This window comes from Erythrolamprus reginae, chromosome 2, assembly GCF_031021105.1.
Source record: "Erythrolamprus reginae isolate rEryReg1 chromosome 2, rEryReg1.hap1, whole genome shotgun sequence".
Taxonomy (NCBI): domain Eukaryota; kingdom Metazoa; phylum Chordata; class Lepidosauria; order Squamata; family Dipsadidae; genus Erythrolamprus; species Erythrolamprus reginae.
In genome coordinates this window covers 108,687,432-108,704,872 of record NC_091951.1, presented here as the reverse complement: position 1 = coordinate 108,704,872, position 17,441 = coordinate 108,687,432, and the positions used below count along the sequence as shown (strand labels likewise).

The window sequence follows — 17,441 nt, the reverse complement described above, 5'->3', positions numbered from 1 at the left end:
TAGTAATCATCACATTTGTAAAAATTAATTCTCCCATTAAGAAGAAATTCAAGCATCTGCTTCCCAAACAGTAAGGTTTTAACTATTTGTGAGCTAACCATGAGCATTTGCATAGTTGGTTGTATGTACAAATTGACGTATGGAAGCAACTTGCAATTATTCTTCTGTATATGAATAGATCTATAGACAAACAAGAGCTCATCTGCAGTACACTCAAAATTGCAGAAAATAAAATCTGCATAGTTTAAAAAAAACTATATAAGAGCAGCCATTCAGTGGAAGTAAACAGATTTGTCAACCAATGTAAAAATCCAGCTCTTATCAACTCCTTCTGCATAAGCGAGACTATACTCTTAGCTCAAGCAACTCTCACACAGCCTTTACTGATGCCCCTGCCCACATATACAAGATGTTGGCTTTATACATATTCAGAGGATTGGGGGAAATTGCACCCCACCAGATCTGCCTTTTAACTCTGATAAAAATAATTGTCCCCGGTCTTCTTTATCCACACCCATAGACACTAAAGTGGTCAGAAGGAGGCAACTACAGTCTCCAGGGAGAAAAGAATCAAAATCACTTTCTGAGAGCAAAAAACATTATATAAGATTATTTATGGTCAGCATTCCATGAGACAGTAGGAAATACAGAACAATTTCATCATCAAGTGCTTCTTTCCCTGGGTAAAGAACAATTTCATCTTTGGTTAAAAATGAGAATGTATATCCTTCCCACTAGTTCCTGAATGTTTAGGTATCTTTGCTGCAATCTTCTAGAATGACTAATTGCACACTGAGTACCATCTCATGTCATAACATTTAAAAAGAAGGGACTATGTCAAATAGCAGTTGCAAAGTCGGCCCATATTCAGAATCAGCAATGTTGGTGCTGAAATTGAGGGGAAGATGAAGTGAGGTTATCCCTTCCTCACAATAGGAGAAGAGCTGATAGTCCATCTCACTTCACTCAAAGCTGAACAGAAACGAGAATATTCTACTGCTTTCTCTCCCCCTACTTCCATTTTTTTGGGAATAGCTCTCTTCCAATCTGACCTTTGGCAAGAACCAAACCTGTCCCATCTCAGATGCGGTTTGACATCAGTCTGGTGTTCAACTTTTTGAAGAAGGAGCGTAGCTTACAGATCTTGCACTTCTTTTTCCTCTTCTTGTTTTTGGGCTTTCCATGCCCTGCTTCCCATCTTTCATCCTCTTCTGTGGCCCAAGGTCCCCAGGCGCCACCATTGAAGTCAGGGTGGGCTCGTGGGTTTTCCGCAGGATACCTGACAGGGATGGCAGTCAGGTTGTAATTAACCAGCCTAAGAAGCAGAGCCCTGACCACATCAGGTCGCTGGTCTGACAGATCGTAGCGCTCGTAGGGATCAGCTGTGATGTTGAAAAGCCAGACAGACTGCCGCATCCCATCTGTCAGGCGCTCTAAGTTCCACCAACTCCCCGGGAAGTTGGTTAGAGTCTGCGGTGGGATCCAGTCACTGTAGCCAGGATCCCCAGTAAGAAGTTTCCAGTCTCCCACCCGTAAAGAGGCCTGTACCGCTGTGTTCCAGATGCCAAAGCCATTCTCTAAAGAGCCATATTTGGCATGATTATACAAAGGGTCAATGTTGTGTAGGATTTCAGTCCGGGGTGACTCTTTGCCCTCGCTGATAGCTGGCCACACATTATAGCCATCCAAGCCATCTGCTTCAGACACATTGCCCCCAGCCAAAGTAACTAAGGTTGGGTACCAATCGGTTATGTGGATGAGTGCCCTGCTGGTCCTTCGCTTGCGTTTAATCAGTGGACTGTGAACAAATCCAATGCCACGCACTCCTCCCTCCCAGTATGTTCCTTTGCGGCCTCGCAATGGCCAGTTGCTTCCCCCAGAGAATGTCTGCCCTCCATTATCTGTAGAGAAAACAATGATACTGTTGTCATAGTAGCCGTATTTCTTCAAGGTCCAGGTGATATTCTTCACAGCTTCATCCATGCATGTGACCATGGCAGCATATTTGCGGCGGGAAACATTGCCCATGGAGCGATAGCGATAGATGTATTCCTTTGGGGACTGCAAAGGGGTATGCACTGCCTGGAATGCTATGTAGATGAAGAGAGGCTCCTTGGGGTTGTGGGTTGCCAAAATTTTTCTGACTCGCTGGGTGTAAAGGAACGTGGAATACTTGCCACTTTTTTCCCAGGCTACATTTTCCCCATCGTGAAGGTCGTATCCACATATTCCTGGCCCGTCACAGTTGTCATATGTATAATAATCCACATTTCCTGTCAGTGAGCCCAGGAAGGTATCAAAGCCCCTGCGAGTTGGCAAGCATTCTTTACGATAAAAGCCTAAGTGCCATTTGCCAACCATGTGGGTAGAGTAGCCGGCTTCCCGCAGCTTCTGCGGGAGAGTGACATGGTTTAGAGGCAAGCAATTTGGCTGTCGGGGACGGATGATTGAGTGCTGAAGACCTGTATGGATCTGGTACCTAGGAAGAGAGAGAAAGAAAGCAAAGACATCATCTTCAGTTACAATATCTTCATCCCCCCATGAACCTACAATTGTGTGGCTGAAAAGTAGTTTTCTGCAATAGAACATTACGTCTACCTGGATTCCTTCTAAAAGCTTTATGGCACAGTTTCCAAGAATTCAAGCTGTAAGCAGACCAGAGGTGGGCTCCTCCCGGTTCGCACCGGTTCTATAGAACTGGTAGCAAACCACTGATGATGTCACAGTGACATCACAGAACTGTTTCTGTCAGTGCCAGTCCATGGACGCTGCCATCTTTTTTTTTTCTTTTTTTTTTTCCTGCAGATGTGCAGAAGTCAAGTTTGCAGCACTACATATGCATCGCCATCTTGTTTTTGGCTTTTTGGGGGGTGGGGAATTTTTTTGGAATTTTCAGCACTGCTCATGCATGTGCCAATGAGGCGTGCACATACCCACAAGGCGTGGTCATGCAGCATGGGATGAAGTGAACCAGCAGGGAAGCATACAAATCCAATAAAATAAAATAAATAAAAGTTACAGGGTGTCCAGAGGGAAAACATTTTGAAATTCCCTGATATTTCCCTGTAACTTGCGATCTAGTTAAGGCGCAGTCATAGATGACGTCATACCAAATGGCTAAGCCATGAAAAAATATCAGTAGCTGAGGAAGCAAGTTGTTGCCACAGTTATGCTCATTTTTGCTTGACTCTACCAGGCAGCACAATCCGTTTTTTTTAAACATGATTCTCCCTGACTTTTAAACATTTTAATACAGTTTGCTTTTTTCCCTGATTTATTCTGTTTTTTTCATGAATTCCCTTATATTTCATGAGCCACCAATTTCCCTGTATAATTCCCTGATTTCCCAGGTTTCCAGGTTTGCTGGACACCCTGAAGTTAGAACCCACCCCTGAAGCAGACCTAATATAATACAGAGGTCTTCAAACTTGGCAACTTTAAGACTTGTGAACTTCAACTCCCAGAATTCTAAGCATTGAAGTCCACATGTCTTAAAGTTGCCAAGTTTGAGGACCGCTGATATAATAAATATCTATTTCCAGGTTCACTGGTATACATACTGTACATGTTATGCTAAACACATTTTTGTTTTTATGGTAATTCTATTAAACACTACAATTAAAAAGTTTTAAACTTTGAAAGGAATAAAAAATAGTGCAGAAAAGAAAAATATAAAGAAAAGTAACAACGAAAAATAACATAGTAAATATACATGCACACACACATATATTACATACATACTGTACATACACACACATATTGACATTGCAACAAGTATACACAATTTTAGTAACTTATCACCTTCTTTTAAAATACATAATGATCCCATCTCCCCGTATCTCATTTCTTATCTAAAAAAAATTCTTAATGTCTTGCCATTTCAATCCTGATGTCAGAAATGATCCATTCAAGGTTATCAGAAAGAACAACATATCTGTTTTAGCTTTGATCAAATAAACTAACCTTATATTCATTTTCATTTTAACAAATCCAATCTTTAATCCTTTTAAAACAATGTCCTAAAAGTTTCTCTCTTTTTTCTTCTTTTTTCCCTCTCCCTCCCCACAAAATTTTTCAAAGCTTTAATAAATCTCTTTAGTAGATCTAATATAGGAGAGTTATCCAGGTCACTTTTTTTGTTTATTAGTGAGTTATTTGTATATCCCTTTTAAATGTAAAGGTTTCCCCTATCCACTTGTGTCTGACTCTAGGGGTCGATGGTCATCTCTATTTCTTGCACGAGGGAGCCAGGATTGTCCTAAGATATTTCCATGGTCATATGGTCAATATGACTATATGCCAAGGTGAATGGAACGCTTCCCACCATTTTATCAGTCCATTGTATTTGCATGCTTTGGAACTGCTAAGTTGGCCCGAGCTGGGGTAAATAACAGAAGCTCAAGTCTTCTCCTTGTCCAGAGGAATTATGAACAGCTGGCCTTCTCACCAGTTCTTCATTCCACTGTGGTTGTGGGATCCTTTTTTAACGGAAATATAACCAACCATCAAGTTTGCTCTTTCTTCTCTGGAAGTCTCCAAAATACACATATTTCTAAAGTATGCATAGAATATTGCTAAATTCCAATGCTTTTCGAGACTACTTTAGGCCTATTAATTTTTTATTTATTTCTTCATATTTGCTCACCACTCCTATTTCCACCTCCTGTTCGCCTTTACCTCCAGATTGAAGAGGTAAACCATGTGCTGAGATCCATGCCAGCAAATAATGGAACAAAAAATAAAAATCAGTCTATTATACATAATACTTTCTGGGTGATTTTGCTGTAAGTATAAATCCAAAACACAAAATTGCAGGAAACATCAATGCAATGTAATTTCTGGAAGTTATTCATAACCTTACAAAATGGTGCAAATCTGATGTAAAAAGACTGACCTGAAAAGAAATCCCTAGCAAGATTACACCTAGGAAACAAGGGACAGTTTCCTCAGATATATTTTGAATGCCATAGAATCATAGAATTGGAAGACACCTAAGAGGTCATTGCCAGGATTGAGCAATATCCTGAGGTAATATCCCAATGCAGAAGGAAGGACTACGAGGAGAATGCTGACTCATTCTGCGTTAATTGAGTATGCAGCAACCTGATTGGGAGATGAATATATAAATATGTAAGAGCTCTTGCTTCTTGCTTTCTTGCTGGTGATTTTCCTGTTGTTAAATTCCCTGTTGCTGTTGTTGCTCTCTGTTGGTTCCTGTGAGTTGATGTAATTGAGATAGTAATGATATACTAGTAATGGCTTATGTATAGTAAGGTAGATAGTAGTGTAAATAAGAAGTAAATATACTTTTGCAAGAAACCATGCTGCTGTGTTTCATTGAAGACTTCAGCTTCATATCTACTGGTCTGTGGTTGGCTGGGTTTGATAAGCTTTTGAAGGTGCAGCTCTGACAATCATCAAGTCATATCCCCTGCATACTGCAGGATTCCCTGATGCACGACTATCCATGACACTACCAGTTGTACTCAGGCTATGATAGCAAAGTAAAATGGCCATACATGCAACGCCGTGTGACCTCATTGCTTATCAACAACAATCCTGGGTGATTTCAGTTGCCAATATAACCTGCAAGTCATTCATCAGAAAGAGGCGGGAGTCCCAGACAAGGATCATGGGAGTGCCATGGGAGGTTGGTTGGGGAGGGCATGCGAGGACCATGCATGAATTGGGGAAGGTGGGAAGACAAGCACAAACTACACATGAGTTGTAGGAAGGCCTCAGATAGCCAGTAGAAGCTGCAGGAGATAGAAGAATGCTACAGGCAGGAAATAAATAGGAGTGACATACTTGAGAATCCTCCTTGCCAACTTCTCCATTGATTTTGCTTGGGGGAAGCCAGCAAGGAAGGCTTCAAATGGTGATTGTGTGACCATGATTGTCTTGACCCAGTAATTGTGAACCAAGTACCCCAGTGCCCAGATCTTGATCATTTTGAGGACCTATTATATATACGTTTGTTCAGCCCTAGCAACCATCATAAATATGATTCAATTTCTAAGTATCTGAATTTTGAACATGTGACCATGGGGATGCTGCAATGGTCATAAGTATGAAAAATTATCATAATTCACTTTTTTCAGTACCATTGTACCATTGTAACATTGAACGATCTCTAAATCAATTATTTTAAGTCATCCTCATTTAGTAACTACAATTGGGACTGGCAACTTGGTCATCATGTGAAAAGATCACTAATAGAAACCATGACGCCATGGTGGCACAGTGGTTAGAGTGCAGTACTGCAGGCTACTTCTGCTGACTGCCAGCTGACTGCAATTTGGCAGATCGAATCTGATAAGGCTCAAAATTGACTCAGCTTTCCATCCTTCCAAGGTGGGTAAAATGAGGGCCCAGATTGTTGGAGGAAATATGCTGACGCTGTAAACCACTTAGAAAGGGCTGTAAAGCCCTGTAAAGTGGTATATATGTAGAAGTACTATTACTATGACTCAGCTTATTATCTTATTTCAGCTTTCCTTTGCTTTACAGACCTGCATTTATAGCCTGCAAAGGCTATAAATGAAAAGATGGTTCGCTAAGCGATTTATCTTACTACTGATTTACCTTACTACTGATTTACCTTATTACTGGTTTGCTTCTTCCCCTGCCGCGCCCAAGCACTGCATCCATTAGTGAAAACCCAGATTCTGCGCATGTGCAGAAGTGAAAAACAAAATGGTGGCACCTACCGTATGACATTGCCAAGAGAGCCGGTTCGGGAGGGGGTATCCAACTGGCCATTGCTGCTGGTTCAGTGACCAGGGGGAAATTCTGGCTTCCGGTTATTATTATTATTATTATTATTATTATTATTATTATTATTTATTAGATTTGTATGCCACCCCTCTCCGTAGACTCGGTTATATAGAACCTGTCCCTAAGGTGTCTTTGTCATCACTGTCATAACTACAATTGGTTGCTAAACAAGGCAGTCACTAAACTGTATTGATCTCAATCCACAAGAGATCGATTCAGCAGGAATTAAAGTTTTATATAGATATGCCTTGTTTTCTGAAAATGTTTATTTATCAACTTCAAAAGACTTAGTTCTTCTAAAACTGGGGCAAATGGGGGCAAAATCTCTAAAGTTTGCTGCAAGTGACAGAATGCCCTTTTTTTCTATAAAAAGTTAGACTGTGCAATTCATAGAGTGAAATTACATTCATAGTTGCACAGGAATGAAGCCCAACGGGTTTATTCCCAGATAAATGGTATAGGATTGCAGATTTAATTATTTCTCTGAAATCCACTGTAATATTTATTTTGGAAGTCATTTTATTTAATTTTGTGCCATAGTGGGAAAATGTTAGCATGATATACAGCACCTTAAACACTTGGTGGGCATGGCTTGGTGGGCATGGCAGGGGAAGGATACTGCAAAATCCCCATTCCCTCTCCACTCCTGGGGGAAGGATATTGCAAAATCCCCATTCCCTCTCCACTCCTGGGGGAAGGATACTGCAAAATCCCCATTCCCTCTCCACTCCTGGGGGAAGGATACTGCAAAATCCCCATTCCCTCTCCACTCCTGAGGGAAGGATACTGCAAAATCCCCATTCCCTCTCCACTCCTGGGGGAAGGATACTGCAAAATCCCCATTCCCTCTCCACTCCTGGGGGAAGGATACTGCAAAATCCCCATTCCCTCTCCACTCCTGGGGGAAGGATACTGCAAAATCCCCATTCCCTCTCCACTCCTGGGGGAAGGATACTGCAAAATCCCCATTCCCTCTCCACTCCTGGGGGAAGGATACTGCAAAATCCCCATTCCCTCTCCACTCCTGGGGGAAGGATACTGCAAAATCCCCATTCCCTCTCCACTCCTGGGGGGAGGATATTGCAAAATCTCCATTCCCACCCCGCTCTGCGGCCAGCCAGAGGTGATATTTGCCAGTTTTCTGAACTACTCGAAATTTCCGCTACCAGTTCACCAGAACTTATCAGAACCTGCTGGATTTCACCCCTGGCATGCAGGTAATGGCAATCTGAAATTGGATACAAAAGTAAATGAAGATGTCTACCTTTCCAGAAGGGTTTATATTCCCTGTCTTAAGAAAAGTCAAAGGTCTCGCAGTGAGTCTTTTCTTACCATCCCATAATTCTCCAATCCCCAAACTTTTTTTCTCTTTCTCGGGAACAATTACAATTGGCTCTGAATCTGTCCCCCTGCTCCATCCCAACACACATACACACCACATATATTGTTGATTTGGAATGTGTAGCTGTGGGAAATTAAGCGTGTTTTATGTCCGACAGATGCTTGGATGATGAAAATAAGGCAAGTTTCTTTTATTTCTGGCTCGTGGACAGCAAAGCAAGCCACTGAAAATCTGGCAAAACATAAAGATCTGTGCAATACAGAGTTTCCACCCAGAATGTTCATTTTAGTAAATATGTAAGACTGGACTGTAGGACTATTGGTAGGTTAACTAGCATCAAAATGGAAAACATAGTTCACGCAATGTTTGGGCAGAAATTTTCATGATATCCCCTCTCTCTCTCTTATGGGCTTCAGTTTGCCAAAGAAAAATAGATTTTTCTGGGTTTTAGGAAACAAGATATCTTTTATCCCTCTATATCAGGGGTCCCCAACCTTTTGGACTTCAGGGACCACTAAGGTCATAATTTTAAATCCCACAGAGCCTAATTCATAATTTTAAATCCTGCAGACCACTAATATGACTTTTCTAAAGATAAATACATTTGTAAAATAATGATCAGAGAACTTCCATTTTATTAATATGAAATACACCTATTTAGTATAACAAAATTGTAAATGCTTATAACAAAATCTTTAAAGGTTGTTTTAATTGTAACTATTTTATTAAAGTTAGTGTAATTATTAAAGTTTAAGGAGATTTATATTTCCACATAAAAAAAGGAGCAACCCATGTAAAGTAACTTTTTTCATGATAAACTGACGTCTCTCTGAAGGGAAAGTTGTCGGAAATGAAGTCTCCATCCATTGGGTAACACTGTCCGTACCCCACCACTTACATTTTAAAAGCCTAATCCTATATGAAATACAGCCTACTCATTATTATGCCTCATGTTTACTACTCATTATTATGCCTCATGTTTCCTCACTGTTTCCACACCAACACTACTGTTCTGATTTAACATTCTAACACAGTGAAATCCATTTACCGTTTTTTTTTTTAAAAAAATCCCTCATTATTACTCATTATTATGCCTCATCCCTACTGTCTGCGCATCCATTTCGCTCAGCTTTAAAGTTGTATTGCAGTCAAATCCATCTAACAAGATTGCCCTCAGAAAAGGTTCGCAAATAGTAGCCTCTTTTAACAACTTTAATTTTGACTCCTGAGCAACCCCATTATCTCTATAAAATAGTGTGGGTTGTTGTTGTTTTCTTTTGCTTTTCTCAAAATCTGTGTATTAATTCTGTCCTTTTTTTATTTGAACAAGTGTTAATTAATTAGTACAAGTGCACTAGAATGCCTTCCATCCCCTGTCCTATTGCTCTCCTATATCTCCTATACCTTTCTTCTATTCCTATATCTCTACTATGAGTATATCCTCTATAACCTTCATTATGTATTTTACTATGTGTATACCCACTAAAACCCTCATTGTGCATTGGACAAAATCAATCAATAAATAAATAATAAAACATAAGATATATATAAGTTTATCAGTTGGCTGAAGTTTCTTTCTTTCTTTCTTCCCTTCCCCTTTTTTCCTTCCTTCTTTCCTTCTTTCCTTCCATTTGGATTTATATGCCGCCCAACTCCCAAAGGATTCTTAGGAGTTGGGCGGCATATAAATTTACGGGATTTACGGGGCTTCCTCTCCTCTGGGCTTCCTTTCTTCCCTTTGGCGCCTGCATCTGTCCGGGAGTTGCTTCTCCCGTCCCAGTTTCCCCACCCGTGGACCGAGTGAAAGCGTGAAAGCGGCGCTTCTGCCCTTCCTTACCTCCCCGTGATAAGCTGACTCCTGGAAGGCGTGCAGATGGGCTGGATGTAGTAATTCTCCAGCTTAACCCCTTCGGCAGCCAACCTGTCCAGCGTGGGAGTCTGGATGTCCGAGCCGTGGTAACCTACATCGTGATAGCCCTGGTCGTCGGTCAGGATGAAAACGATGTGGGGAGGCCTGGCGAAAGCAGGCGGGGGGCGAACTTTCCCTGCCGCGTCCCCCGAAACCTCCGCCACCAGCCCGGGCTTCATCCAGTCCCAGGATAAGTAGCCGAAGCTCAGCAGGCTGAGCAGGGAAACGCCAGTCAGGGCATAGACGGCCATGCTGGACCGAGTCCCTAAGCCTGGACGAGAAGCGCTCAGGGTGCCGGCATCTCCCGCCCACGGGGGAAATCTCGCCCGGCCGCCCGTCTCGGCCAGCGGGGCTCTCCCCTCGCTCAAGCCCGAGCGGAACTAGTTAAAATACGCCCGCGGGAAGCGCCTCAGAGATGGGATTCCTAGCGGCGGCTCGAAGCGGCGGGGAGAGAGAAGAGAGGGCGAGGGAGAGGCGGCCAAGTTTTGCGGGCCGTCAGCGCGCAACTAAAGTCGAAAAAGTTCTCCCGAAACTCGCGCCCAAGTTCAGCTCCATCGCCGCCGAGTCCCCTCCTCTATCCTGGGAGGCGGCGGGACCGGCCTTCCCTTTCTTTACGCCCCGTCCCGACGGAAAGTCTGGGCCAGGACGGCGGCTGTCATGTTGCCTCACGCCTCCCTCGCTGGCTTCCCTTCCCCAACACGTTTCTTCTTCGGATACCCCCCCCCTCGCCCCGCCCGCCTGCCTGCTCCGTCCTCCAAGTATGTCAAACTTCCACCTCACTCCAATCCCGGGTGCTTGCTTGGAAATATGGGGGCAACGCAGCCGGGGAGAAAAGCCTCCTTTGGAACGAAACCGAGGAGGGGTGGGGGTGGATGGCGGGAAATGTGAGAAGTTGTACAACATCTGCCCCGGGGGATTCCCGCCAGGTTCTGAAGGGAGCTTGAAGGGACTCCGCTCATTTCATTGATTCCCAGGGAACCGGCCGGCGACATCTGCGCCGCTTCCTGGGTCCTAAGATGAGTTCGGTAGCCGTCACTCCAGTCCAGTAGTTCCAGGGGTCAGTTATTCTTCTTGTAAAGTAAAAAAGAGTGAGACCTCGTTCCAGGGGTAGCCAATATGTCCACAATATGTGGACTTCAATTCTCAGAATTCCTGAGCGAACATGATTGGCTCAGGAATTCTGGGAGTTGAAGTCCACAAGTCATAGAAGAGCCAACTTTGCCTACCCCTGTCCTCCAGAGTCTTATGAACGTGCCGCCTGATCCAATTGTATGGGGCAATGTTACAGAAGTGGTTTGTCCTCTCCTTCCCCTCCCCTATAGGTTCTTCCCAGTCTGGTCCCAAGCCCTGGGAGGTCCATCCAAGTTCTGACTATAACTAGGCTTGATAAATCTAGATTTATTCTAATCAACAATAAATCTAGGTATTCTAATCAAATTTAATAAATTGAACAGAATTAAATACACCCATATGCAAAAAAGAAAAAAAAGAAGAAAGAAAAAGAAAGAAAATCACATGGCAAGGCTTCAGCTGACCTTATCTGGGCTGCTAAAACCAATCAATGATGGCATCATGCATTGATCCACCTGCATCATGTCAAGTGGCCCATGGAATGTCTCCAGGTTTCCAGGTCAGACACACAGAGATTTCTTTTTTCTCCTGCCAACCTTTACCAGAGAGCTAGACAGTGGCTGGGATGACACAAATTTACCACCATGGTTTAGTAAATTAACATAATGTTCAGACATTCCCAACATATAAGCCACAAGCTCTGTGATTGGGGGCTGCCAGTGGTCTGTGAGAGCATTGTAGAGACCTAGGTGCAGGCACCAAAATATTAATGCTCAATTAATTATTGAGAGAATGACATTTTATTTTATTGTATTTTATTTTATTATTTTATTTTATTTTTATTTAATGGGCAGAATTACAAGGATATTCTGCAACAAGATACCATAGATATGATAGACTTTAAAATTTTTAATGATGCTGTAATATATCTTCATAACAGAAACTACTGTATCAGGAATTTCTCTATCCATCTATAATATGATAAAGCAGATTTGTTCTATAAAGCAGATTTGTTATATATTTTTTCTATGCGGATTGTTCTCCAGCCAATATTTGTTTGTTTGTTTGTTTGTTTATTTGTTTGTTTTGTCAAACATGTACAAGATAGAAGGTATATGTATAAATATAAAGATATACAAAGTAACATAGAAACATAGAATCATAGAATATGTATATGTTATAGAGGTGCAGTTGGTAGACTCAGTGATTTCTCTGTAAAACTGTATCAGCAGCTCTTGGACAGTTTGAGCTTCCTGAGTTGGCACAGAAAGGACATTCTTTGTCTGAGGATACTACTCTTGAATTCTCCTTTTGAGCAAAAAGCCAAACTGTAAAACAGTGGGGTGCCGCTTTGGGCCCATATATATTAATGTCTCAGAACATCAGATTTTACACCCCCCTCCCCACTCAGAACATCAGATTTTACGCCCCCCTCCCCACCTTCTGTCAGTGGAGACCACAAAGCTTGCCTGTAAGAGGGAGGGTTGAGTCCAGTTAGGTGGACAGAGAAAATAAAGTGCATTAGGCTCTCATGTTAATCCTGCACTTATTTAATTAAAACAGGGATGGATAAACTTTTTGCCACACTTGAAAAAAATTTGGGGAGCTGCAGGCTACAGGTAGGTGTAGTTACAATACACATTGTACAATACACAATACAGATGTGGTTTGGGATTTGTAGATTCTCCCCCTTACCTTTGGCATACCTATTTCAAGGCACAGACTATAATTTCTCAAGTTCCCCATTTCAGGATAGCCAGAGGATCCCAGGGGAAGAACCTTTTCTGTGGCAGCCCCAACCCTCTGGAATCAACTCCCCCCCCCCGGAGATTGGGACTGCCCCCACCCACCTGGTCTTTCACAAACTCCTAAAAATCCACCTTTGCCACCAGGCATGGGAAAATTGATTCCCCTCAGCCGCTCCATTTTATGTATGGTTTGTTTGGGTTGTATGAGTTAAATCAAGGGTTTTTAACTCTTTTCCTGTTTTAATCATTGGATTTGTATTTGTATTCTTGTTGTGAGCCACTCTGACTCTTCGGAGAGGGGCGGCATACAAATCTAATAAATAAATGAAGTAAGGAAGGAAGGAGGGAAGAAAGAAAGAAAGAAAGAAAGAAAGAAAGAAAGAAAGAAAGAAAGTTCAAGATTTCAGGCAGCCAGGCCTAAAGCCTTAGGGCTTCATCAAACTCATTCTCTTTGGCTGCCTGAAATCTTGAACAACTTCTGTCAAAAGAGGAATTAGAGCCCCTCCCACTACCACTCCCCCCCCCCCCCATATCAGCCAGCCATCAGGACTTGCCATCCAGATCTCTGGAAAGCATAAATCTGTCTATTCCAGACATCGTTAATAGACAGCATGTCTGCCTGCCTGCATAAGATTGTTTTGAAGATAACTTACTGTCCTTTTTACAAGCATGCGTCCACACCTTTCCTCTCCTCTTCAGTTAACTTTATTTTCTTTTTTCCTTATCATTGTGAAATTAGTGCGTTATGTTCTCTTATATGTATAAGTTCACCCGCTCAGGTTGCGGCAGAATGCGTTGGAACCTGCTCAGCTCATATTGACTATGGTGGGTTGCTGCAGGCATAGCCAGACTCTGCTCTCCGATGGCTGCTGATTTCCCCCCACTGCTATATTTATTTGTGCTGTTGGATTGATGTGACACCAGCAGCGCCAATATTATTGGTGGATGCAGTAGACCAGAACCTCTCTAAAACAACCTGTCAGTCAGGATATTTCTATACAGTTTGGGCAGACAGGCAACACCAAGCAACTCTTATATGTAAAGGTTCTGACAGATGACTGTCACTTCCTCCCCTAGCCTGAGTCCTCATTAGCAATAAGTAAATGTTTTTCCTATTGGTAGGGAAATTGGCTAATTGCTGCTCTAATATAGCCTGTCCCAAACTGCTAGGGCAGCACTATTTAATGGCCTCATTTGAGAGGGAGGGTAGAGTACAAGTTAGGTAGACAGGAAAAATAAAATGCATTAAGCTGCCTATATCAGAAGGGCCAGGTATCTGAACCAGGTTCTTCGCTTTATTAATTTCCAGGAATAACTAACAGGTCTGAATAATGGAGTAAAAACTAATGTCAAAATAACTAAAATACTTTATTTCAGTGCATCATCATTATCATCATCATCATCTACATTATTATTATTATTATTATTATTATTAATTTACACAGCAAACAAGATTGATGTGCTGGATTTCGTATCACAATATTACAAATCGAACACTTCCCTAAGAGTGTGTGATGCATCTAAGAGTGTGTGATGTATTTTCGTATGATGCACGCAGATCCAAGTACAGTGGCCTTTTACAATTGACAGATCATGATTTTGTCAATGTTTATTGTTTTCAAATGTCGGCTAAGGTCTTTTGGCACAGCATCCAGTGTGCCGATTATCACTGGCACCACCTGTACTGTTTAATGTTAGAGTTGTTGTAGTTTTATTTTAAGATCCTGATATCGGCTAAGTTTTTCATCAATTCGGCTGGTATGGCGACATCAATGATCCACACTTTTTTCTTTTCCACAAAAACAGTGTTGTTATTGTTGTTATTTTACTTTATTTTATTTTTATTTATTATTACCAAAGTTTTGTACATAGAAAATAGAACAAAGGATGGATGTGCCACAGTCAAAGGATAGAAAAAAAGATGGATGTACCTTAACTTTTTTCTTCCCCTTTTACATTGAAATCTGAGACGTGCCCATCTATAACAAGTATTTTATAAATTTTTTTTTAAATTGTAGCTTCTTTCATTTCTTGGTTTGAATTTTTTAAGAAACTTGCCTAGAGCTATTCCTGTTAAGTCTATTTATTGACTCTTATAGGATTTTCAGAAGACACCATGGATGTACTCTATACAAAATTCCAAGGAGGTGAGGGAAGCATTGGTCATCTCTGCATTTCCATAAATGCCTGAAAGCCTGTACTCAGCCTGTACTTTTTCCCTTCCTTTTTTGGAAATTAGGCAGTGCTTTATCTCTGTTATGTTTATGATAAAAATCTAAATTATGTCCTCTATATATACTTATATGTTCAAAATACTGCATTTATATGATTTCTTCCCACTGGTTCCAGTTCAGCCTCAGCAATATTTAATGTTATGTTGTGGGCATTTCCCCTGCAAGATCTTTCAGATGGTGATGAAATCAGCTGTATGGACTTCTCCATTCCTGCTTACCTCCCAAATGCTCAGAGACAGTAATAAAAGCAATAATAAAATTTCTCCCCCCTCGATCTTTGTTGCTGAGACAGCAAGTTGCATAAAATCCAGTTTGGCAACTCCTTTGTTTTACTGGAAATCTCTAGCGGTGAAAGGATTAAAAATTCAGAATTTCTGTAGCCAGGTGCTTGCTCTCTTTCTTTCTTTCTTTCTTTCTTTCTTTCTTTCTTTCTTTCTTATTCATTCATTCATTCATTCATTCATTTATTTGATTTGATTTGTATGCCGCCCCTCTCCGTAGACTCAGGGTGGCTAACAACAATAATGAAACAATATGTAACAAATCTAATATTTAAATTAGTTTAAAAGACCCTTATTTAAGAAACCAAACATACACACAGACATACCATGCATACATTTTATAGGCCTAAGGGGAAGGGAATATCTCAATTCCCACATGCCTGACAACAGAGGTGGGTTTTAAGGAGCTTACGAAAGGCAAGGAGGGTGGGGGCAACTCTGATCTCTGGGGGGAGTTGGTCCCAGAGGGTCAGGGCTGCCACAGAGAAGGCTCTTCCCCTGGGTCCCACCAAACGACATTGTTTAGTCGACGGGACCCGGAGAAGGCCAACTCTGTGGGACCTAACTGGTCGCTGGGATTCGTGCGGCAGAAGGCGGTCCCAGAGATATTATCCCAATATGTCTAACAATAGTTACATGTGGCTAGAATAGGGTATAGGGAGAGATGGATGTTACTTATTATTTTATTTACAATAATTAGCACATTGTTTACCCATCGTATTTTTAGTACAAGCTTCAGGCTCCAAAAATGGGATATCAGAGTGAGGAAGAAGAACTTGGTTTCAACTGAACCTACAACTAGCAAGAAGACTTCTAGTTAATAAGATCACAAGCTGTCCTCAAGCTTGGTCCATCCCCTGGGTTGCAGAAAAAAAATAATGTAGCTTTACCGAAGTTTTAAATAAACCAGTACAGGAGGGGGGTCGGGGGCACAATTCAGCTCTTGAAATAAACCGGCATTATGTAATTGAACAAGTTTTGAAACATTTTGTATCAAAGTAAGAGGTCCCTTGTAGGACTGTACATATATAAAGACCACATGCATAGTTTTTAACTTTAGATACTAATACTACAAACTCCAGAATTTCAACTTCCTTTTTTTTCTATATTAATAATAATAATAATAATAATAATAATAATAATAATAATAATAATAATAATAATTTATTGGATTTGTATGCCATCCCTCTCCGTAGACTCAGGGCGGCTAACAACAATGATAAAAACAGCATGTGACAATCCAATAATAAAACAACTAAAAACCCTTATTATAAAACCAAATATACACACAGACATACCATGCATAACTTGTAATGGCCTAGGGGGAAGGAATATCTCAACTCCCCCATGCCTGGATAATGATAAATGAGATAAATGAGTCTTGAGTAGTTTACGAAACTACTCAAACTACTACTCATTTGTGTAGCAGGAACTGGAAACACAATTTAGGCTAATTTCAACTCTATTTAACGAATATATTAATGAAAAGAGCTATTTTTTTCCTTCACAAATACAAATTGGCAGTATTTGCAATGAAAACTGATGTAGATAAGTGCCAGTTTACCACTTATCTCTCCTAATTGATGGAATAGAACAGAACAAAACAGAAGACCTTAGAGGTCTTCTAGTCCAGCCCTCTCCTGAGACAAACCTACCTATACTGAAAGACCTCATGGTCCATCTAGTCTGCCCTTATACTATTTTCTGTATTTTATCTTAGGATGGATATATGTTTATCCCAGGCATGTTTAAATTCAGTTACTGTGGATTTATCTACCACGTCTGCTGGAAGTTTGTTCCAAGGATCTACTACTCCTTCAGTAAAATAATATTTTCTCGTGTTGCTTTTGATCTTTCCCCCAACTAACTTCAGATTGTGTCCCCTTGTTCTTGTGTTCACTTTCCTATTAAAAACACTTCCCTCCTGGATCTTATTTAACCCTTTAACATATTTAAATGTTTCGATCATGTCCCCTCTTTTCCTTCTGTCCTCCAGACTATACAGATTGAGTTCATTAAATCTTTCCTGATACGTTTTATGCTTAAGACCTTCCACCATTCTTGTAGCCCGTCTTTGGA

At 41.2% G+C, this 17,441-nt stretch overlaps 1 protein-coding gene across 1 annotated transcript; it reads right to left on the bottom strand.

The window, feature by feature from the left end:
- Nucleotides 1-595: 595 nt before the first annotated feature.
- Nucleotides 596-10,760, bottom strand: ARSI (arylsulfatase family member I). The gene is made up of 2 exons (XM_070735851.1): nucleotides 9,957-10,760; nucleotides 596-2,479 (listed from the first exon to the last, which is right to left on the bottom strand). Exons 1-2 carry the CDS (start codon nucleotides 10,277-10,279, stop codon nucleotides 1,081-1,083), a joined length of 1,722 nt encoding a protein of 573 aa, XP_070591952.1. The 5' UTR covers nucleotides 10,280-10,760; the 3' UTR covers nucleotides 596-1,080.
- Between the last annotated feature and the right edge of the window lie 6,681 nt (nucleotides 10,761-17,441).